This window comes from Hyla sarda, chromosome 1 (genome assembly GCF_029499605.1).
Source record: "Hyla sarda isolate aHylSar1 chromosome 1, aHylSar1.hap1, whole genome shotgun sequence".
In the NCBI taxonomy this organism is placed as follows: Eukaryota; Metazoa; Chordata; class Amphibia; order Anura; family Hylidae; genus Hyla; species Hyla sarda.
The window spans coordinates 116,912,777-116,928,676 of NC_079189.1; the positions used below are offsets into that span (position 1 = coordinate 116,912,777).

The 15,900-nt window shown below is 42.4% G+C and overlaps 2 protein-coding genes across 3 annotated transcripts in view; one reads left to right on the forward strand and one right to left on the reverse strand.

The window, feature by feature from the left end:
- AGA (aspartylglucosaminidase) overlaps positions 1-7,498 on the forward strand; it is a 44,609-nt gene extending 37,111 nt beyond the window's left edge. For both annotated transcript variants that reach the window (XM_056560556.1, XM_056560562.1), the window contains exon 9: positions 6,895-7,498. In XM_056560556.1, coding sequence (XP_056416531.1) covers positions 6,895-6,995 — 101 coding nt within the window. In that variant the 3' untranslated portion in view covers positions 6,996-7,498. The remainder of the gene's footprint in view (positions 1-6,894) is intronic.
- Positions 7,499-7,939: 441 nt separating this feature from the next.
- NEIL3 (nei like DNA glycosylase 3) overlaps positions 7,940-15,900 on the reverse strand; it is a 73,259-nt gene continuing 65,298 nt past the window's right edge. The window contains exon 10 of the mRNA XM_056560567.1: positions 7,940-15,240. Coding sequence (XP_056416542.1) covers positions 15,082-15,240 — 159 coding nt within the window. The 3' untranslated portion in view covers positions 7,940-15,081. The remainder of the gene's footprint in view (positions 15,241-15,900) is intronic.

Genomic DNA, 15,900 nt, shown 5'->3' on the forward strand with positions numbered 1-15,900 from the left:
CTTTTCTTTTTTCCTTATCCACAGTCCATTTAAAAGGATCATTAAATGTAAAAGCAGACTTCCTCAGTCCGCAGCAACTTCATCAGGGAGAATGGAGACTAAATCCTCAGATATTCAGAAAAATATGTAGTCTATGGGGCTGGCCAGAGAGAGACCTTTTTTTTTTCTACAAGATAAAATCGGCAAGTAGAAAAGAGTTCTGCTCTGTTAATCTAAAGGACAAACCTTGGGCAGTGGACCCTTAGCACACCCACACAAAAAATAGGAGTTTTTTTCAGCAATCGGACACGCAGGAGGAAGGTAGGGACCCTCCACGTGCCCTCCAGCTGTTTGGGACACCCACTAAGCTAGCCGGGGATAGTTTACTTTCACTTTAGACGTGGTAATCAGCTTTGGTGGCACCACGTTATAGAAAGGGTGAGGACTCGGGACGTACAGGTGCGCCATGTCCTTAAGGGGTAAAAGCAATTAATAGGCTTTCCATTTGTAACTTTCCTGAAGTTCCATTATGGCATCTTTCTTTAGTTTTAAATGCATTTCTATCTGAACCCTTTGATCATATTTAAATGTACGTCCTGGCGAGGTGGTACTTAACGCACCAGGACGTACATTTACATCCAAGCTGTTTTGTACCACAGCGTCATCTGACAGGGTGGTCGGGTGAAGATGACTGCTGTTTTCTAACAGCACCCATCTTCACACAATGTCTAGGGGGGACTTAACTCCCTCCTGTAACGGCAATCGCCATGATGGATCATTACATTCATAAGTCCTATCACGGCGATTGCGGAGCAATATGGCCCCTGTGACCAGTGTGGAAGGAGAAAAAAATATGATTGCAGCTTTCCGAGACAGGTCCATTCACTAAAGGAGGGAGGTGGCAGGGTCGGTCCGACAGGTCCAGCCAATCGCAGCGCTCTGCCTTGTTTTGAATACCTCAGAGTACGGGCAGAGAGCGGAGAAGGTGTTCTGCAGCGAGTTACCGGTGGTTATCAGTGGGAGATCAGCAGGAGACCAGTGGTTATCTGCAGAAACCGGCAGAGACAGTGTTCTCTGTGCGGCGTATTGTTGGTGAGTGAGGGTGAGCAGTAGCCCTATCCCCCAAACTAGTAGCCCTGTCCCTCATACAATTTCCCCTGTCCACCATACTAGCAGCACTATCCCCCTTACAGATGACTGTCTGGATCGCAGTTCCGGACAATTATGGGCCACTGATTCCTGGGTTTGCTGGCCGCCCAGGAATCCAAATTGACACCACATGCCTCACAGAAATTGACTTAAAAAAAAAAAAAAAATTTCAGTGAGGACTTTGTCAATTTGATGGTGGCTCAAACAAACGTGTATGCCAAGCAGTTTGTGGCCCAGCATCCCTATGCTTTTTTGGCTAGGCCCGACAGATGGACCCCCGTCAATGTAGCTGATATGAGGACATTTTGGGGCCTCATGCTGCATATGGGCTTAGTAAAAAAGCCAAGCAATACTGGCGTGGGGATGTTCTTTACAACCCCCCCCCCCCCCCTCTACAGTATGGCCATGCCACGGCCACGCTTTGAAGCTGTTGATAATGCAACATGCCCGTCCGCCTGTTCAAAATCAGGCCGGTCATAGATCATTTCAGTAATAAATTTGCCATAAGGAGATCGCTATTGACGAATCCCCTTATTAGTTTTAAAGGGAAACTCCATTTCTGCCAGTACATTCCCAGTAAAAGGGCAAGGTATGGCGTGAAAGTATACAAGCTCTGTGAGAGTACCTCTGGGAACACTTACAGATTTAGGGTGTACGAAGAGAAGGATTCCCGCATTGAACCCCCAGAATGCCCCCCCCCCCCCATCCTGGGAGTTAGCGGAAAAATTGTGTGGGAACTGATGTACTCACTGCTGGATAAAGGTTACCATTTGTACATGGATAACTTTTATACAAGCATCCCTCTTTTCAAGTCCCTTTCCGCCAGAGCCACGACCGCTTGTGGCACTGTGCGGAAAAATCAGAAAGGCCTCCCCACATATCCCGCACCGATCCCTAGGGGTGAGAGTAGAGCCCTTACTTGAAAATCTGCTGTTGGTCAGATATAAGGATAAGAGGGAGGTCCTTATGCTGACCACCATTCACGGTATCGGCAGCACCCCTGTCACTGTACGAGGTACCGCAACACCGGTCCTCAAACCTGATTGTATCCTGGACTACAATCAGTATATGGAAGGAGTTGATCTCTCGGGTCAAGTCCTCAAACCATATGGCGCCATGCGCAAAACCAGGAGATGGTACACAAAAGTAGCATTGTCCATGGTCCAGACGGCATTGTACAATGCTTTTGTACTATTCCAGAGTGTTGGCAACGCAGGGACATTCCAGCAGTTCCAGGAGGTAGCGATCAAGGCCCTGATATTTGAAAACCATGAAGGAGAGGGCCAGAGTACCTCTGGAACTGTAGGTCAGCGTATCGTACCAGGGCAACATTTTCCAGGAGAGGTCCCCCACACTGGGAAAAAAGGACGTTCCCAGAAAAGGTGCAGAGTTTGTGCTAAAAAAGGGAAAAGGAAGGACACAATTTTCCAGTGTGACACCTGTCCTGAAAAACCAGGCCTCTGCATCAAAGAATGCTTCAAGGCGTACCGTACATCTGTGGATTTATGATTTGCCCCATTTATATTGTTCACCAAATTTAAGTGCGTTGTAGACGAGCCTGGATGCGGCGTTGTACACCACTTTTTTTTTGTTTTGTTTTCCAATGCATTGGTGGTGATGTACATGAGCTTGGGACCACGGCTATGTACAGCGCTTTTCTGATGCATTGGCAACACAGGGACATTCCAGTCCCTGGTTGTAATAATCCCCAAAAAGTCCCAAGAACGTTGATCCAGGGATTTATTCTCATTGCCATATTTTCGGGAAGGAATTTTTCCCCCTGGCATGGGGCAAATTGGCATCCGCCTCCTAAGGGTTTTTTTTTTTTGCCTTCCTCTGGATCAACACAGTAGGGCAGTGTTTCCCAACCAGGTTGCCCCCAACTATTGCAAAACTACAACTCCCAACTTGCTGGGAGTCAATTTTGCAGCAGCTGGAGGCACCCAGGTTGGGAAACACTGCAATAGGCTGATGTTTACTAACTGCTGTGTTTTGGTACACCACATTCAAGTAAATCTCTGCAACTATCAGACGCCCCTGTGCAAATCACTAATTTAGGCCTCAAATGCGCATGGAGTGCTCTCACTTCTGGGCCCTGTTGCATTTACTTGGCAACAGTTTACGGCCACATATGGGGTATTTCTATTTCATATGGGGTCGCGGGGCTGTGGCGGTGATAGGTCTCAGGACCCCCGGACAGGCAGGGGGAGAGAAGCGGGTGGCGGCGGGGGTCTATGGCACCGCAAAAGCCACTGCAGTGCATTGATTTAAAGCGCCCGCTTTAAATCAATGATCTGCAGCGGTGTCGTGGGGGGATAAATAGCCGATAACTTATACCGGAATATCGGTATAAGTTATCGGCCCTAACCTCCACCGTTTATCGGTATCGGCCCTAAGAAACCAATATCGGTCGATCCCTAGTGGAAACCCCCCACAAGTGACCTCATTTTGGAAATGACACCCCTCACTCAAGGAACATAAGGGGTACAGTGAGCATTTAGACCCCAAAGGGGATTCCAAGATTTTAGAAACCGTGGCTGTAAAATTATTTATATATATATATTTTTTTTAAATATTCACAGCCCACTGTTAAAAAATATCTTTAGAATAACTGTTGGGGTGTTAAGGCTCACTGTACCCCTTGTTACGTTCCTTGAGGGGTGTAGTTTCCCAAATGGTGTGCCATGTGTTTTTTTTTTTTTCTGTTTTGGCACCATGGGGGCTTTCTAAATGCGACATGCCCCCCAAAAACCATTTCAGCAAAATTCTCTCTAACAGCCAAATTTTGCTCCTTCTCTTCTGAGCCCTGTTGTTCGCCAGCAGAACACTTTACATCCACATATTGGGTATTTCCTTACTCAGGAGAAATGGGGCTACAAATTTTGGGGGCTTTTTCTCCTATTACCCCTTGTGAAAATGAAAAATTTGTGGTAACACCAGCAATTTAGTTTAAAAAATCTAATTTTTCATTTTCAAGTCCAACTTTAATGAGTTTGTCAAACACCTGTGGTAAGTTAAGGGTTACTGTACCCCTTGTTACGTTCCTTGAGGGGTGTAGTTTCTCAAATGGTGTGCCATGTGTTTTATTTTTATTTATTTTTTTTGCTGTTCTGGCACTATGGGGGCTTCCTAAATGTGACATGCCCCCCAAAAACCATGTCAACAAAATTATCTTTCCAAAAGCCCATTTTCGCTCCTTCCCTTCTGAGCCCTATAGTTTGCCAGCAGAGCACTTTACGTCCACATATTAGGAATTTCCATAACATCTCGCCTCCACTTTGCAGCTATTCCTGTGAAACACCTAAAGGGTTAACAAACTTTCTGAATTTCACTTTGAATACTTTGGGTGCAGTTTTCATAATGGGGTCATTTATGGGGGATTTCTAACATAAAGACCCTCAAATTCACTTCAAAACGTAACTGGTCCCTGAAAAATTCAGATTTAAACATTTTTGTGAAAATTTGGAAAATTGCTGCTCCACTTTGAAGCCCTCTAATGTCTTCAAAAAGTACAAACATGTCAACTTTATGATGCACGCATAAAGTAGACATATTGTATATGTGAATCAATATATAATTTGCAGAGTTTCAAAGTTAGAAAAATTCAAAATTTTTAAATTTTTCACAAAGAAATGATGCAAGTATAAACTAAAATTTACCACTAACATAAAGTAGAATGTCACCAAAAAACTCTCAGAATCAATGATTAGTAAAAGCATCCCAGAGTTATTAATGCATAAAGTGACACTGATCAGATTTGCAAAAATCCCAAATGGACTGAGTCCTTAAGGGGTTAAAACAGTCTTATTAGTGGCAGTCACTACAGCCAGGAGGTTCGGCCTTGTCTAGTATAGAACCGTACACTAAGGTTTTAGACAATATTATTATTTTTCTTCCTGATCCTGCTTACCTTCAAAGGTAGTTTTCTACCTTTTCATGTGTCCCAAGAGATTGTGTTACCATCTTTTTGTGCTAGCCCCTCAAATGACAGAGAAATCCTTTTAATTCCATAGATGTTAGATGTGTCCTCCAGTATCTTGTTAGGACTAGAGTTTAGAAAATTGAATGCTCTTTTTGTTCAGTTTGCAGGTAAAGATAAAGGGAAAAAAGGCAAGTAGTAATAGCTTGTCTAATCCACCTAGACAGAGTATCAGTCTAGCTTATTCAGTGTCAGGTGTTGCTGCCCCTGTAGGGCTTAGGGCCCATTCAACTAGAGCTATAGGTACATCTTGGGCTGAGAGGAGAGGTGCTTCTATAGATCAGATCTGCAGAGCAGCCACCTGGTCTTCACCACATACTTTTTTTTTGTCACTACAGGGTGAACGTTGGGACCGCTTCTTTCTTTTCGTCGCAAAGACTTGCGATCTGTTATCCCACCCTAAATGGTTATCTCTGATATTTCTCAGGTGGTGCTGTCATGGGGACCGAGAAAGCCGGTAATTACACTCCGGTAATTCTGTTTCCCCGAGCCATGACAGCACCAGGGCATTCCCACCCTATATTGTTCGTGTATTTTCTTGCACTGGGTGGGGTGTTCACTACTTTTGGTGTTTGATATTTTGATATTTTACTGTGAATGTTTATTAAGAAGGCTGTTCTGGTCTCTGAAACTCACTGAAGATGAAGAGGAGGGTTCTTCTTTTTATCCTCCGGTTTTCTGTCCCTAGGGGCGGAGTCCCTCCTCTCAGGTGGTGCTGTCATGGCTCGGGGAAACAAAATTACTGAAGCGTAATTACCGGCTTTTTCTTGAACCCAACCCCAACTTCTCAGCTTGCAGAATTGTACTCTTTTACATTGACATTTGTTAGTGGAATTGTATGTGGGAAGCCTGTCAGCGCGTCCTGTTACATGAGTATATTGATCTTCTAACTTTTCAGTTTGTAATGTCAGATATCTGATACATGTTGCAATTAAATGTTAATGGACTTTAAGGCTGATTTCCTACATTCTAGTCATTGACTGATCTTCCCTGCTATACAGATCATAGTGGGGGCATAGGGCCAGAGGTTAGGGGTAACCACCCTCATTAAGGCCTGAGGGATAATTATTCAACATTGGTGAAGGAAAAGTTTAAGATCAATAGACGCAACATCTTCTTCAGTCTCCTTATGGCACCCGTAGACTGGTCAAGGTGCAAACTGGTCCACTTTGATTCTGATGATGTCATAGACTCTCAAAAAGAATGAATAGAATTCCAGTCCTGTTCATGGAAGAGCTGTGTTTTACAAGTTCCCTTCAAATCTTCCGCAATCCCTGCGACAAATTGTCCCGTGTAGTGATGGAGCGTGGCGTGTAAATGTAGCTTTGTTTTGCATAAATATATATGGAAAGGCCTGTGACTTCAAAGCAATGAGAGATCAGTCATTGTGCGGGATGGCTCATTAGTACGGTTTAGTTTAGCAGAGAGTACAATTTACCGATCAATAAGACTTATTAGCTTAGACTGCTTATTTCATACTTTGATCTTTTACTTCCCACAGATTTGTGTATGCGAGATTAGACTCGGAGAAGCACGTTACCCTTTAATCATTAAGATACCATGCTTTTTTTAAGTTACAGGAATAGTTTTTGAGTCACGTTTTTAATGGCATTCAGTGTGTTTCATGTCATAAGGTCATTTCAGATAACATCATTTGTTTCACAAGTGAAGCTTGTTCTGGTAAACGTGTTTTCTATGATTTTACAGTGTTCTGGAGATGTTTTCTCGTCTTTACAAAGATGATACAGTTGTATAGACTAACACTTACCCTTCTTTGTCTTTTATAGGTGCTGCCTGCAGTAAAGCGCCGGGCTTCACTCAGTTTCACTACTCAGTCTTTAAACCTGGTCTGTCTCAGCCTCTGGAGGAGATGGTGGACTGTCTATAGTTTCTTAAAACCATTTACTATAATGCAAATAACGGTTGCGGCAATTCAACTATTTGTTTACTGTGTACTGTATATTAGAAAATGGTATGTGTATATATAATATATTTCAGCAGCATAATGTGGCATTCAAGAAAATCTAAAACTAGACAGACAACTAAATGCAAGGCTAATGAAAAAAAAACACTTATGTTACTTTACTTTATTATGCACATTATTGTTGCACATTCTTTACCTTTACATGCTTGCACTATATGCTTTCCCTAGAATATTTTATAACCCAACTATCATTTCCTTTTTAAAGAGTATTCTGTTAAAAAAAAAAAAAAATAAGACTATAACCCCAGGATCTCTAACTCACCAATATAGTGCTATCGCAAATTGCAATGGCTTTAGCATGCTTTGCTCCTGACAGGAAATAATGTAGTTTAGGGTAGTGTGTAGAGATGAGCGAACTTACAGTAAATTCGATTTGTCACGAACTTCTCGGCTCGGCAGTTGATGACTTTTCCTGCATAAATTAGTTAAGCTTTCAGGTGCTCTGGTGGGCTGAAAAAGGTGGATACAGTCGTAGGAGACTCTTTCCTAGGAATGTATGCACCTTTTCCAGCCCACCGGAGCACCTGAAAGCTGAACTAATTTACGCAGGATAAGTCATCAACTGCCGAGCCAAGAAGTTCGTGACGAATCGAATTTACTGTAAGATCGCTCATCTTTAGTAGTGTCTACTGCAACAATCCATAACTATTATTAGAGATGAGCGAAGTTACAGTAAATTTGATTCGTCACAAACTTCTCGGCTCGGCAGTTGCTGACTTTGCATAAATTAGTTCAGCCTTCAGGTGCTCCGGTGGGCTGGAAAAGGTGGATACAGTCCTAGGAGAGAGTCTCCTAGGACTGTATCCACCTTTTCCAGCCCACCGGAGCACCTGAAAGCTGAACTCATTTATGCAGGCTAACGTCAGCAAATGCCAAGCTGTGAGGTTTGTGACGAATCAAATCACTGTAACTTTGCTCATCTCTAACTATTATCTAGTCTCCGCCCCCCCGCGTGAGTTCACCACCTTTGACCAGACATCACGATCTCCAATATATACAGTATCTTACATAAGTGAATCCACCCCTCACATTTTTGTACATATTATATCTTATGTGACTACACTGAAGAAATGACACTCTGCTACAATGTAAAATAGTGAGCGCACATCCTGTTTGATGATGCGCCCCCTCAAATGAACTCAACACACAGCTATTAATGTATAAACCATGGCAAGTGAGTACACCCGTAAGTGGAAATGTCTAAATTGGGCCCAAAGTGTCAATATTTTGTATGGCCACTATTATTTTTCCAGCACTGCCTTAAGCCTCTTGGATAAGTAGTTTGCCAGAGCTTCACAGGTTGCCAACGACGTCTTTTCCAGTCCTCCATCACGACGTTGGTGGATGTTGGAGACCTTGTACTCCCCCCACCTTCTGTTTGAGGATGCCCAACAGCTACTCATTGAGGTTAAGGTCTGGAAATATGCTTGGCCAGTCCATCACCTTTACCCTCAGTTTCTTAAGCAAGGCAGTGGTTGTCTTAGAGGTGTGTTCTTAGTCATGATGTTGGAATACTGCCCTGCAGCCCAGTCTCTGAGGGGAAGAAGTAATGCTCTGCTTCAGTATGTCACAGTGCAGGTTGGCATTTATAGCTCCCCATTGCCAGAAGCACTCATACATACCATGACATTCCCACCACTGCTTGACTGTAGACAAGATGCACTTGTCTTTGTACTTCTTACATTCTTGATACCATCTGAACCACACAAGTTATTTAGAAGGGACAGCTAAATTTCTTTAAATGGGCACTGTCAAACTTTTTTTTTTTTAATATGTTGTACTTATGTACTACAACATCTCTAATATACATTCATTTTTTTTTTCCATTAAAATTGTTTAATTTACATTTGAAAACCGGCCACTAGGGGTCTCCCTCCTAGTGGCCAGCTGCAGGCTAGCATGACGTCACGCATGAATTTGGACCGATGCCGGTCGGGCATCAGTCCTAATTCATTCAGCCTGCGCTCGCTCCCTGACAGTCTTTTTTTTCTTCATTTTCCCATCCAACGAAAATGTGTCAAACACCTGTTGGGTGTTAAGGCTCACTATACCCCTTGTTACATTCCGTGAGCGGTGCAGTTTCCAAAATGGGGTCACATGTGGGTATTTTTTGCGTTTGTCAGAACTGCTGTAAAATCAGCCACCCCTGTGCAAATCACCAATTTAGGCCTCAAATGTACATAGTGCGCTCTCACTCCTGAGCCTTGTTGTCAAATTTTTTTTTTTTTTACACTAACAAGCTGGTGTTGCCCCATACTTTTTATAACGGGTAAAAGGAGAGACCCCCAATATTTGTAATGCAATTTCTCCTGAGTACGGAAATACCCCATATGTGGCCCTAAACAGTTTCCTCGAAATACGACAGGGCTCCGAAGTGAGAGAGCACCATGCGCATTTGAGGACTAAATTAGGGATTGCATAGGAGGTGGACATAGGGGTATTCTACGCCAGTGATTCTCAAAGAGGGTGTCTCCAGCTGTGTCTAAACTCCTAGCATGCCTGGACAGTCAGTGGCTGTCAGGAAATGCTGGGAGTTGTTTTGCAACAGCTGGAGGCTCCATTTTGGAAACACTGCCGTACAATACATTTTTTCACTTTTATTGGGGGGGGGGGGGAGGGAGGAGGAGGACAATGTAAGGGCATGTATATGTAGTGTTTTACCCTTTATGTATAGTGTAGCGTTTTTAGGTTAAGTTCGCACTGACGGGTTACGGTGAATTTGCTCTGTGGCGAAAATTTGCCGCAGCTCAAACTTGCACGTGTGAATGTACCCTGCAAACCTCCAGCTGTTTCAAAACTACAACTCCCAGCATGTGCTGACACTCCGTGCATGCTGGGAGTTGTACTTTTGCAACAGCTGAAGGCACACTGGTTGGAAAAACTTCAGTTTGGTAAAATACTGAGTTAGGTAACAGAACCTACCAGTGTGCCTCCAGTTGTTGCAATACTACAACTCCCAGCATGTACTGATCGCCGAAGGGCATGCTGGGAGATGTAGTTATGCAACAGCTGAGGTATGCAACTACAACTCCCAGCTTACCGAGACAGCTGTTTTCTGATTAGGCATAATAGGATTTGCAGTTTTGCAACATCTAGAGGGCTACAATTTAGGGACCACTGCACAGTGATCTCCAAACTGTGGTCCTCCAGATGTTGCTAGACAACTTACAGGCTTCCGTAGGATCCAGGGAGCTGCATCGCCGTCCTCTGCTACCGCCACCGATCATCGCCTGCTGCTGCATCCGATGGGTAAGTGGACTTCGGCGCCGTTCCACTTCGGTTTCCCCATTCTATCCGGCCTATTGTGGGTGGGCAGAAAAGGGAAACAAAGTTGACCCCTCCCCGCCCCCAATCTGCTATTGGTAATCGCTTCTAGATGACCAATAGCAGGGATAGGAGGGGTGGCACCCCTACCCCTTCTGGGGGATCCTGGGTGTCTTGGACCATAGACCCGGGATCGGCGCAAATCGCCGGTGTGAGTTCACCGCCAATTTGTGGCGATCGCCGACATGGGGGGGAGGATGTGTGTGTCTGATGACCCCCCCCCCTGGGCATTTCTGTGGGGTGCCTTCTGATCGATATCAGCAGTCACCCCAGTCCAGTCCCCGCCCAGCGGGGACTGAAATTCCCACAGACTTACGCCCTTGGTCCTTAAGTACCAGGGAGCTAGGATGTACGAGCACGTCCTTGGTCCTTAAGTGGTTAAAAGGGGTACTCCAGGGAAGAAAAATAAAAATGCCCAAAGCCACCATAATACCTGTTCTGTGTCCTCTGTAGTTACTCATGTGGTTTTTGCAGCTCCTTTGGCCCCTGATGTCCCCTAAATACTTTTTCCTTGTTTGCAGCACAGATTACAACTTCCAGAAGTCAGTGCAGCTGTGTAATGGCTGCCGGCCAACTGCTTTCACTATCTGTGTGCACGTTCATACTGCAGCTCACAGACACACTGTACATGTCTTTTCTTTCAGACTATCCTTCCTCCAGCAATAAATCTTGCTTGGCTCTGAATAGCAGAAGTCAGTGATTACATATTCAGCAGAAAAACAGCTATGTACGCAGTTGTGACTGAGAATCTTCACTGCTTTTCTTTCACAGCTCACAAGATCCTCACACAGGGAGGGGAGGTGTGGCTGTACAGACAGAGCTCTGGACCAAACAGAAGTCAGACAGAAATTAGGTGGTGTTGCCCTGAAGGGTGGGGATTAGTCTCAGTGAGGGGGTTTACACCAAGGCAAGTGGAGTTGAGAATTACATTTTTCTCTAATTTCATGCCTGCAAGTGACAGCTGAAAGAGGGAAACTGCTGTATATAGCTAATGAATGATATTTAGACACATACATTGGTTGGTGAGAGGGAAAGGATGGGATATGGGTTTAGTTCCCCGGAGTACCCCTTTAAATAACAGGTACAGTTTATGGCCTGGCCATAAAGATTTATTTCCCCAGTTGTCGACACAATTTTGGTGGGCTCAATCCAAAAAGGTAATCAAATATATGGGTGCTGACAATATACAGGGTGGGCCATTTATATGGATGCACCTTAATAAAATGGGAATGGTTGGTGATATACTAATGTGCCACAAACAGGAAGTTAATATGTGAGGGGGGGACGGGACTTTTCAATTGATGGTATGGTGTGGGATATGGGGTACAAAGATAGTGGAGCCATTCTTCATCAATGGAAACCTCAAGGCCACTGGATATGCGAAATTGCTACATGATGATGTGTTTCCCTCTTTATGCACTGAAGCTGGCACGTTCCCTGAGTTTTTCCAGCAAGATGGTGCACCATCACATTAGGGGTGTCAGGTCCGAGCATTCCTAGATAAACAGTTTCCTGGAAAGTGGATTGAATGGCCCCCAAGGTCTCCCGATCTGACCCCCTTAGACTTATCTTTGGGGTCATCTGAAGGCAATTGTCTATTCTGTGAAGATACGAGATGTGCAGCACCTGAAACTACGGATACTGGAAGCCTGTGCTAGCATTTCTCCTGCGGTGTTGCTATCAGTATGTGAAGAGTGGGAGAAGAGGGTTGCATTGACAATCCAACACAATGGGCAGCACATTGAACACATTTTATAAGTGGTCAGAAACTTGTAAATAACTCATGAAAGAATACAGTTACGTTAAAACCAAGCACATCATTGTTTTTCTTGTGAAATGACCCACTTCCTATTGAAAAAACAAAAGTTAGATTCAAAATGGCCAACTTCAAAATGGTCACCACCCATCTTAAAAAGTTTTCCCCCTCACATATACTAATGTGCCACAAACAGGAAGTTAATATCACCAATCATTCCCATTTTATTAAGGTGTATCCATATAAATGCCCACCCTGTATATATTAACCAAGCACAAAACTACAAAAAAGATCTAAGCATAGACACATTATGGGCGCTTACCAAAAAGTCTTTATTAGTACAAAAGATACATAATACATATCTTATTACTGCACACATTCTATGAATTTGGTGTGGTTTATTGTTCTGGATGACATAAGAAATTATGAAAAATTATATGGCCACCTGATAAAATGTTGATTAGCGCAGATTAATTTACGGAACAACTACATGACCAGGTTGCACTGCAGTTGTGTTGTAGTTGGCTGCATACAGTACTTTCCAGTTGTTGCCGTTTAGTATTTAGGGTGTTTTTGGAACTTGCTTATTAGTTTAATTTGCCGCCTGCTTAAATAGTGCCAGTGTCAGAAGAAACAATGACCATATAGTAAAGATCTTCATTTGTCTTGTTTGTCATTTTAAACATTTGGACAGTATTAATATACCATTCGAAAAGTAAGTATGGGAAAATGCTGTAAATTAAAAATGCTTTCAAAAAAAGTGTAAATAGTTTATTGAACAAAATACAAAGTGACCAAAACTCTAAATCAAAATCAATATTTGGTGTCACCTCCCTTTCCAATCAAAGCATCATCAATACTTCCAAGTACAATTGATCACAGTTTTTGAAGGAATTTGGAAGGGAGGTTATTTCAGGCATCCTGGAGAACTAACCACAGATCTTTCTGTAAAATGTAGGTTTGCACATATTCATCTGTCTCTGTGTAATTCTTGACAGACTCAATGATGGTGAGATCAGGGCCCTATGGGAGGCATACATGACTTTAAGGTGAAGATAGTTCTAAATTACATTAGCTGTATGGTGGGGACCATTAGGGGAGAGTTATCAAAACCTGTGCAAAGGAAGAGTGGTGGAGTTACCCTTAGCAACCAGATTGCTTCTTTTATTAAATGTTTTTTTTAAAGTCCTGTGAAAAATGAAATAAGCAACCGGATGGGTTGCTACAGGCAACTGCACCACTCTTCCTCTACACAGGATTTGATAAATGTCCCCCACTGTCCTGCTGCAAAATAATTGTGAACCCAATCAGACACCTCTTTCATGGTAGGCATCTTATTTTGCAGCATTTTTTTCCCACACCCACAGTAGAGACAGGTGCTAAACCAAGTGCCCCTAGATGGTGACTTTAGTCTGTTCACCTGCACTAAACCCAGTATCCAGGGCTATCGTGCAGATAAACCAGCACTCCAATATGCCCGCCCACAGAGCTCTCACATGGGCAAAGGGTCGTACATGAATATTCATGAAGTGGGCAAGCATATCGGAGCAGAGGAGACAGCGGCAAAGATGTTGGGTATGTCAGGTCTCTCTTCCATTGAGCAGAGCCTGTGATTAACATATTAGCAATGGAGGCCAATAACAGATCTATCTCCAGAACGGGACTATGGGTGCAGATAAATTATACCTCATTTTAAATATGGTTCACCCACACCATAATCATGTGTATAACCCTGTCAGTTTCCCATTTATTGCACATCATTTTTTTTAAAATTTTTCAATGATCATCTTACAAGTGCTGTAACTTTATTTTTCTGTCAACAAAGCCAAATGTGGGCTTTTTTGTTGGGACTAGTTTTACTTTTTAATGCCACCATTTTGGGGTTCATATAGCCTATTCATTATTTTTTATTAACTCATTTTGCTGGCCAAATGGAAAAAATGCAATTTTGTTAATTTTGTTTGCATTTTTAAATGTACGCAATTTACCTACAGTAAAAATAACATTGCTTTATTCTGTGGGTCAGTATGATTACAGCAATACTTAATTTTAATAGTTTTTTTTTCCTAGCCATAAAATATTACATAAAAAAAAAAAAAAAAATGACTTGCCACAGTACTTTTTTTATTTTTCATCTGACAACACTATGTTGGAGCTTATTTTGAACAGGAAAACCTGTTTTTATTTGGACTTTTTGAAAAGAAGACTATCCACAGCAGAGGGGTATACCAGGTAAATTTAAAACTAGCATAATTATTCATAATAGGCAGGATAGGTAAAAGTTAGTTAACCCCGAAATACCCCTTTAAGATAAGACAACAATCATTGTTTTTTTTCCCCCCCATAGTGTTCAACTTGCAAGATAAAATTATAGCAATTTTATTGTTTCGGGTCTTTATGCCCGAATACAAAGACATTCATGGCGAGATTGGGGGCCTTCACGAGACCCAAGGCTGCCATGGAACCTGAGAAGAGGATAGGAGGACCAGGGATCACCAGGGCTGCTACTGCAGGTAAGCGGCACTGTTCACATGCCGCGGTCGTGATTTGACTGTATCATGTGAAGTGTTAAACTACCTAGAGCAGAGGTTTCTCTTCTCCTGGTAGTTACAGCAGGAACCCAGCTATCATTCTTACTACACAGCAGAGCAGCGCTGCCGTATTTAAGCCCCACTGTAAAAACACAATTTTTAGAATAAGGGCTAGAATAAGGACCCTAAGGCATATCGGCAGTTAAGAAGTTGTAAAAGTAAAAAGCATCCATTAGAGAGGAATGTCTATTAAAGCTTATTGTATAATATTAATTAGAAGCTGATGTACTGAATACACTATCAAAATAGACGTTAATAAGAAAAGATTACACTAATGTATAATAGAATATGCTCTAAGATATAGAAAAACCTCAGACTGTTACTCGGTGGGTTTTGCCCATTCAAAGAAGTTGCATTGTTTATCTTTACCAAAAGGGCACACATAAAAATTTTTGCCATTATTCGGGCCAATCTTCAGCACTGTCCTCATTATACTTCTCTTCCCATGACCGCAGAATGGAAAATGCAGATCAGCCCACTAAAATGAAAGAAGAAGCAGCTGAATCATTTAGAACACTGTGCAGACAATATTTAAATTACTAAACCAATGGAGAATACAAATGCATTTCATAAGCCCAGCTCCGAGGTCATTTCCTTACTAAGACAGTTAGACCTCTTTACACCGATCAGCCAAAACTGGCAGGTAAAGTGAATAACAAGATCTCATGGTAATGATACCTGTTAAAAGGGGTACTCCAGGACTGAAAACTTATCCCCTATACTTAGGATTGGGATTATGCCCTTAAGGACCAGGGGGTTTTCCACTTTTATTTTTTCCTCCTTACCTTTAAAAAAATCATAACTCTTTCAATTTTGCACCTAAAAATCCATATAATGCTCATTTTTTGCACCACCAATTCTACTTTGTAATGACATCAGTCATTTTACCCCCAAATCTATGACAAAAAAACGGAAAAAAATCATTGTGGAACATAATTGAAGAAAAAACACCATTTTGTAACTTTTGGGGGCTTCCGTTTCTACTCAGTAAATTTTTCGGTAAAAATGACACCTTATCTTTATTCTGTAGGTCCATACAAATTAAAATGACACCCTACTTATATAGGTTAGATTTTGTCATACTTCTGGAAAAAATCATAACTATATGCAGGAAAATGTATACGTTTAAAATTGTCAT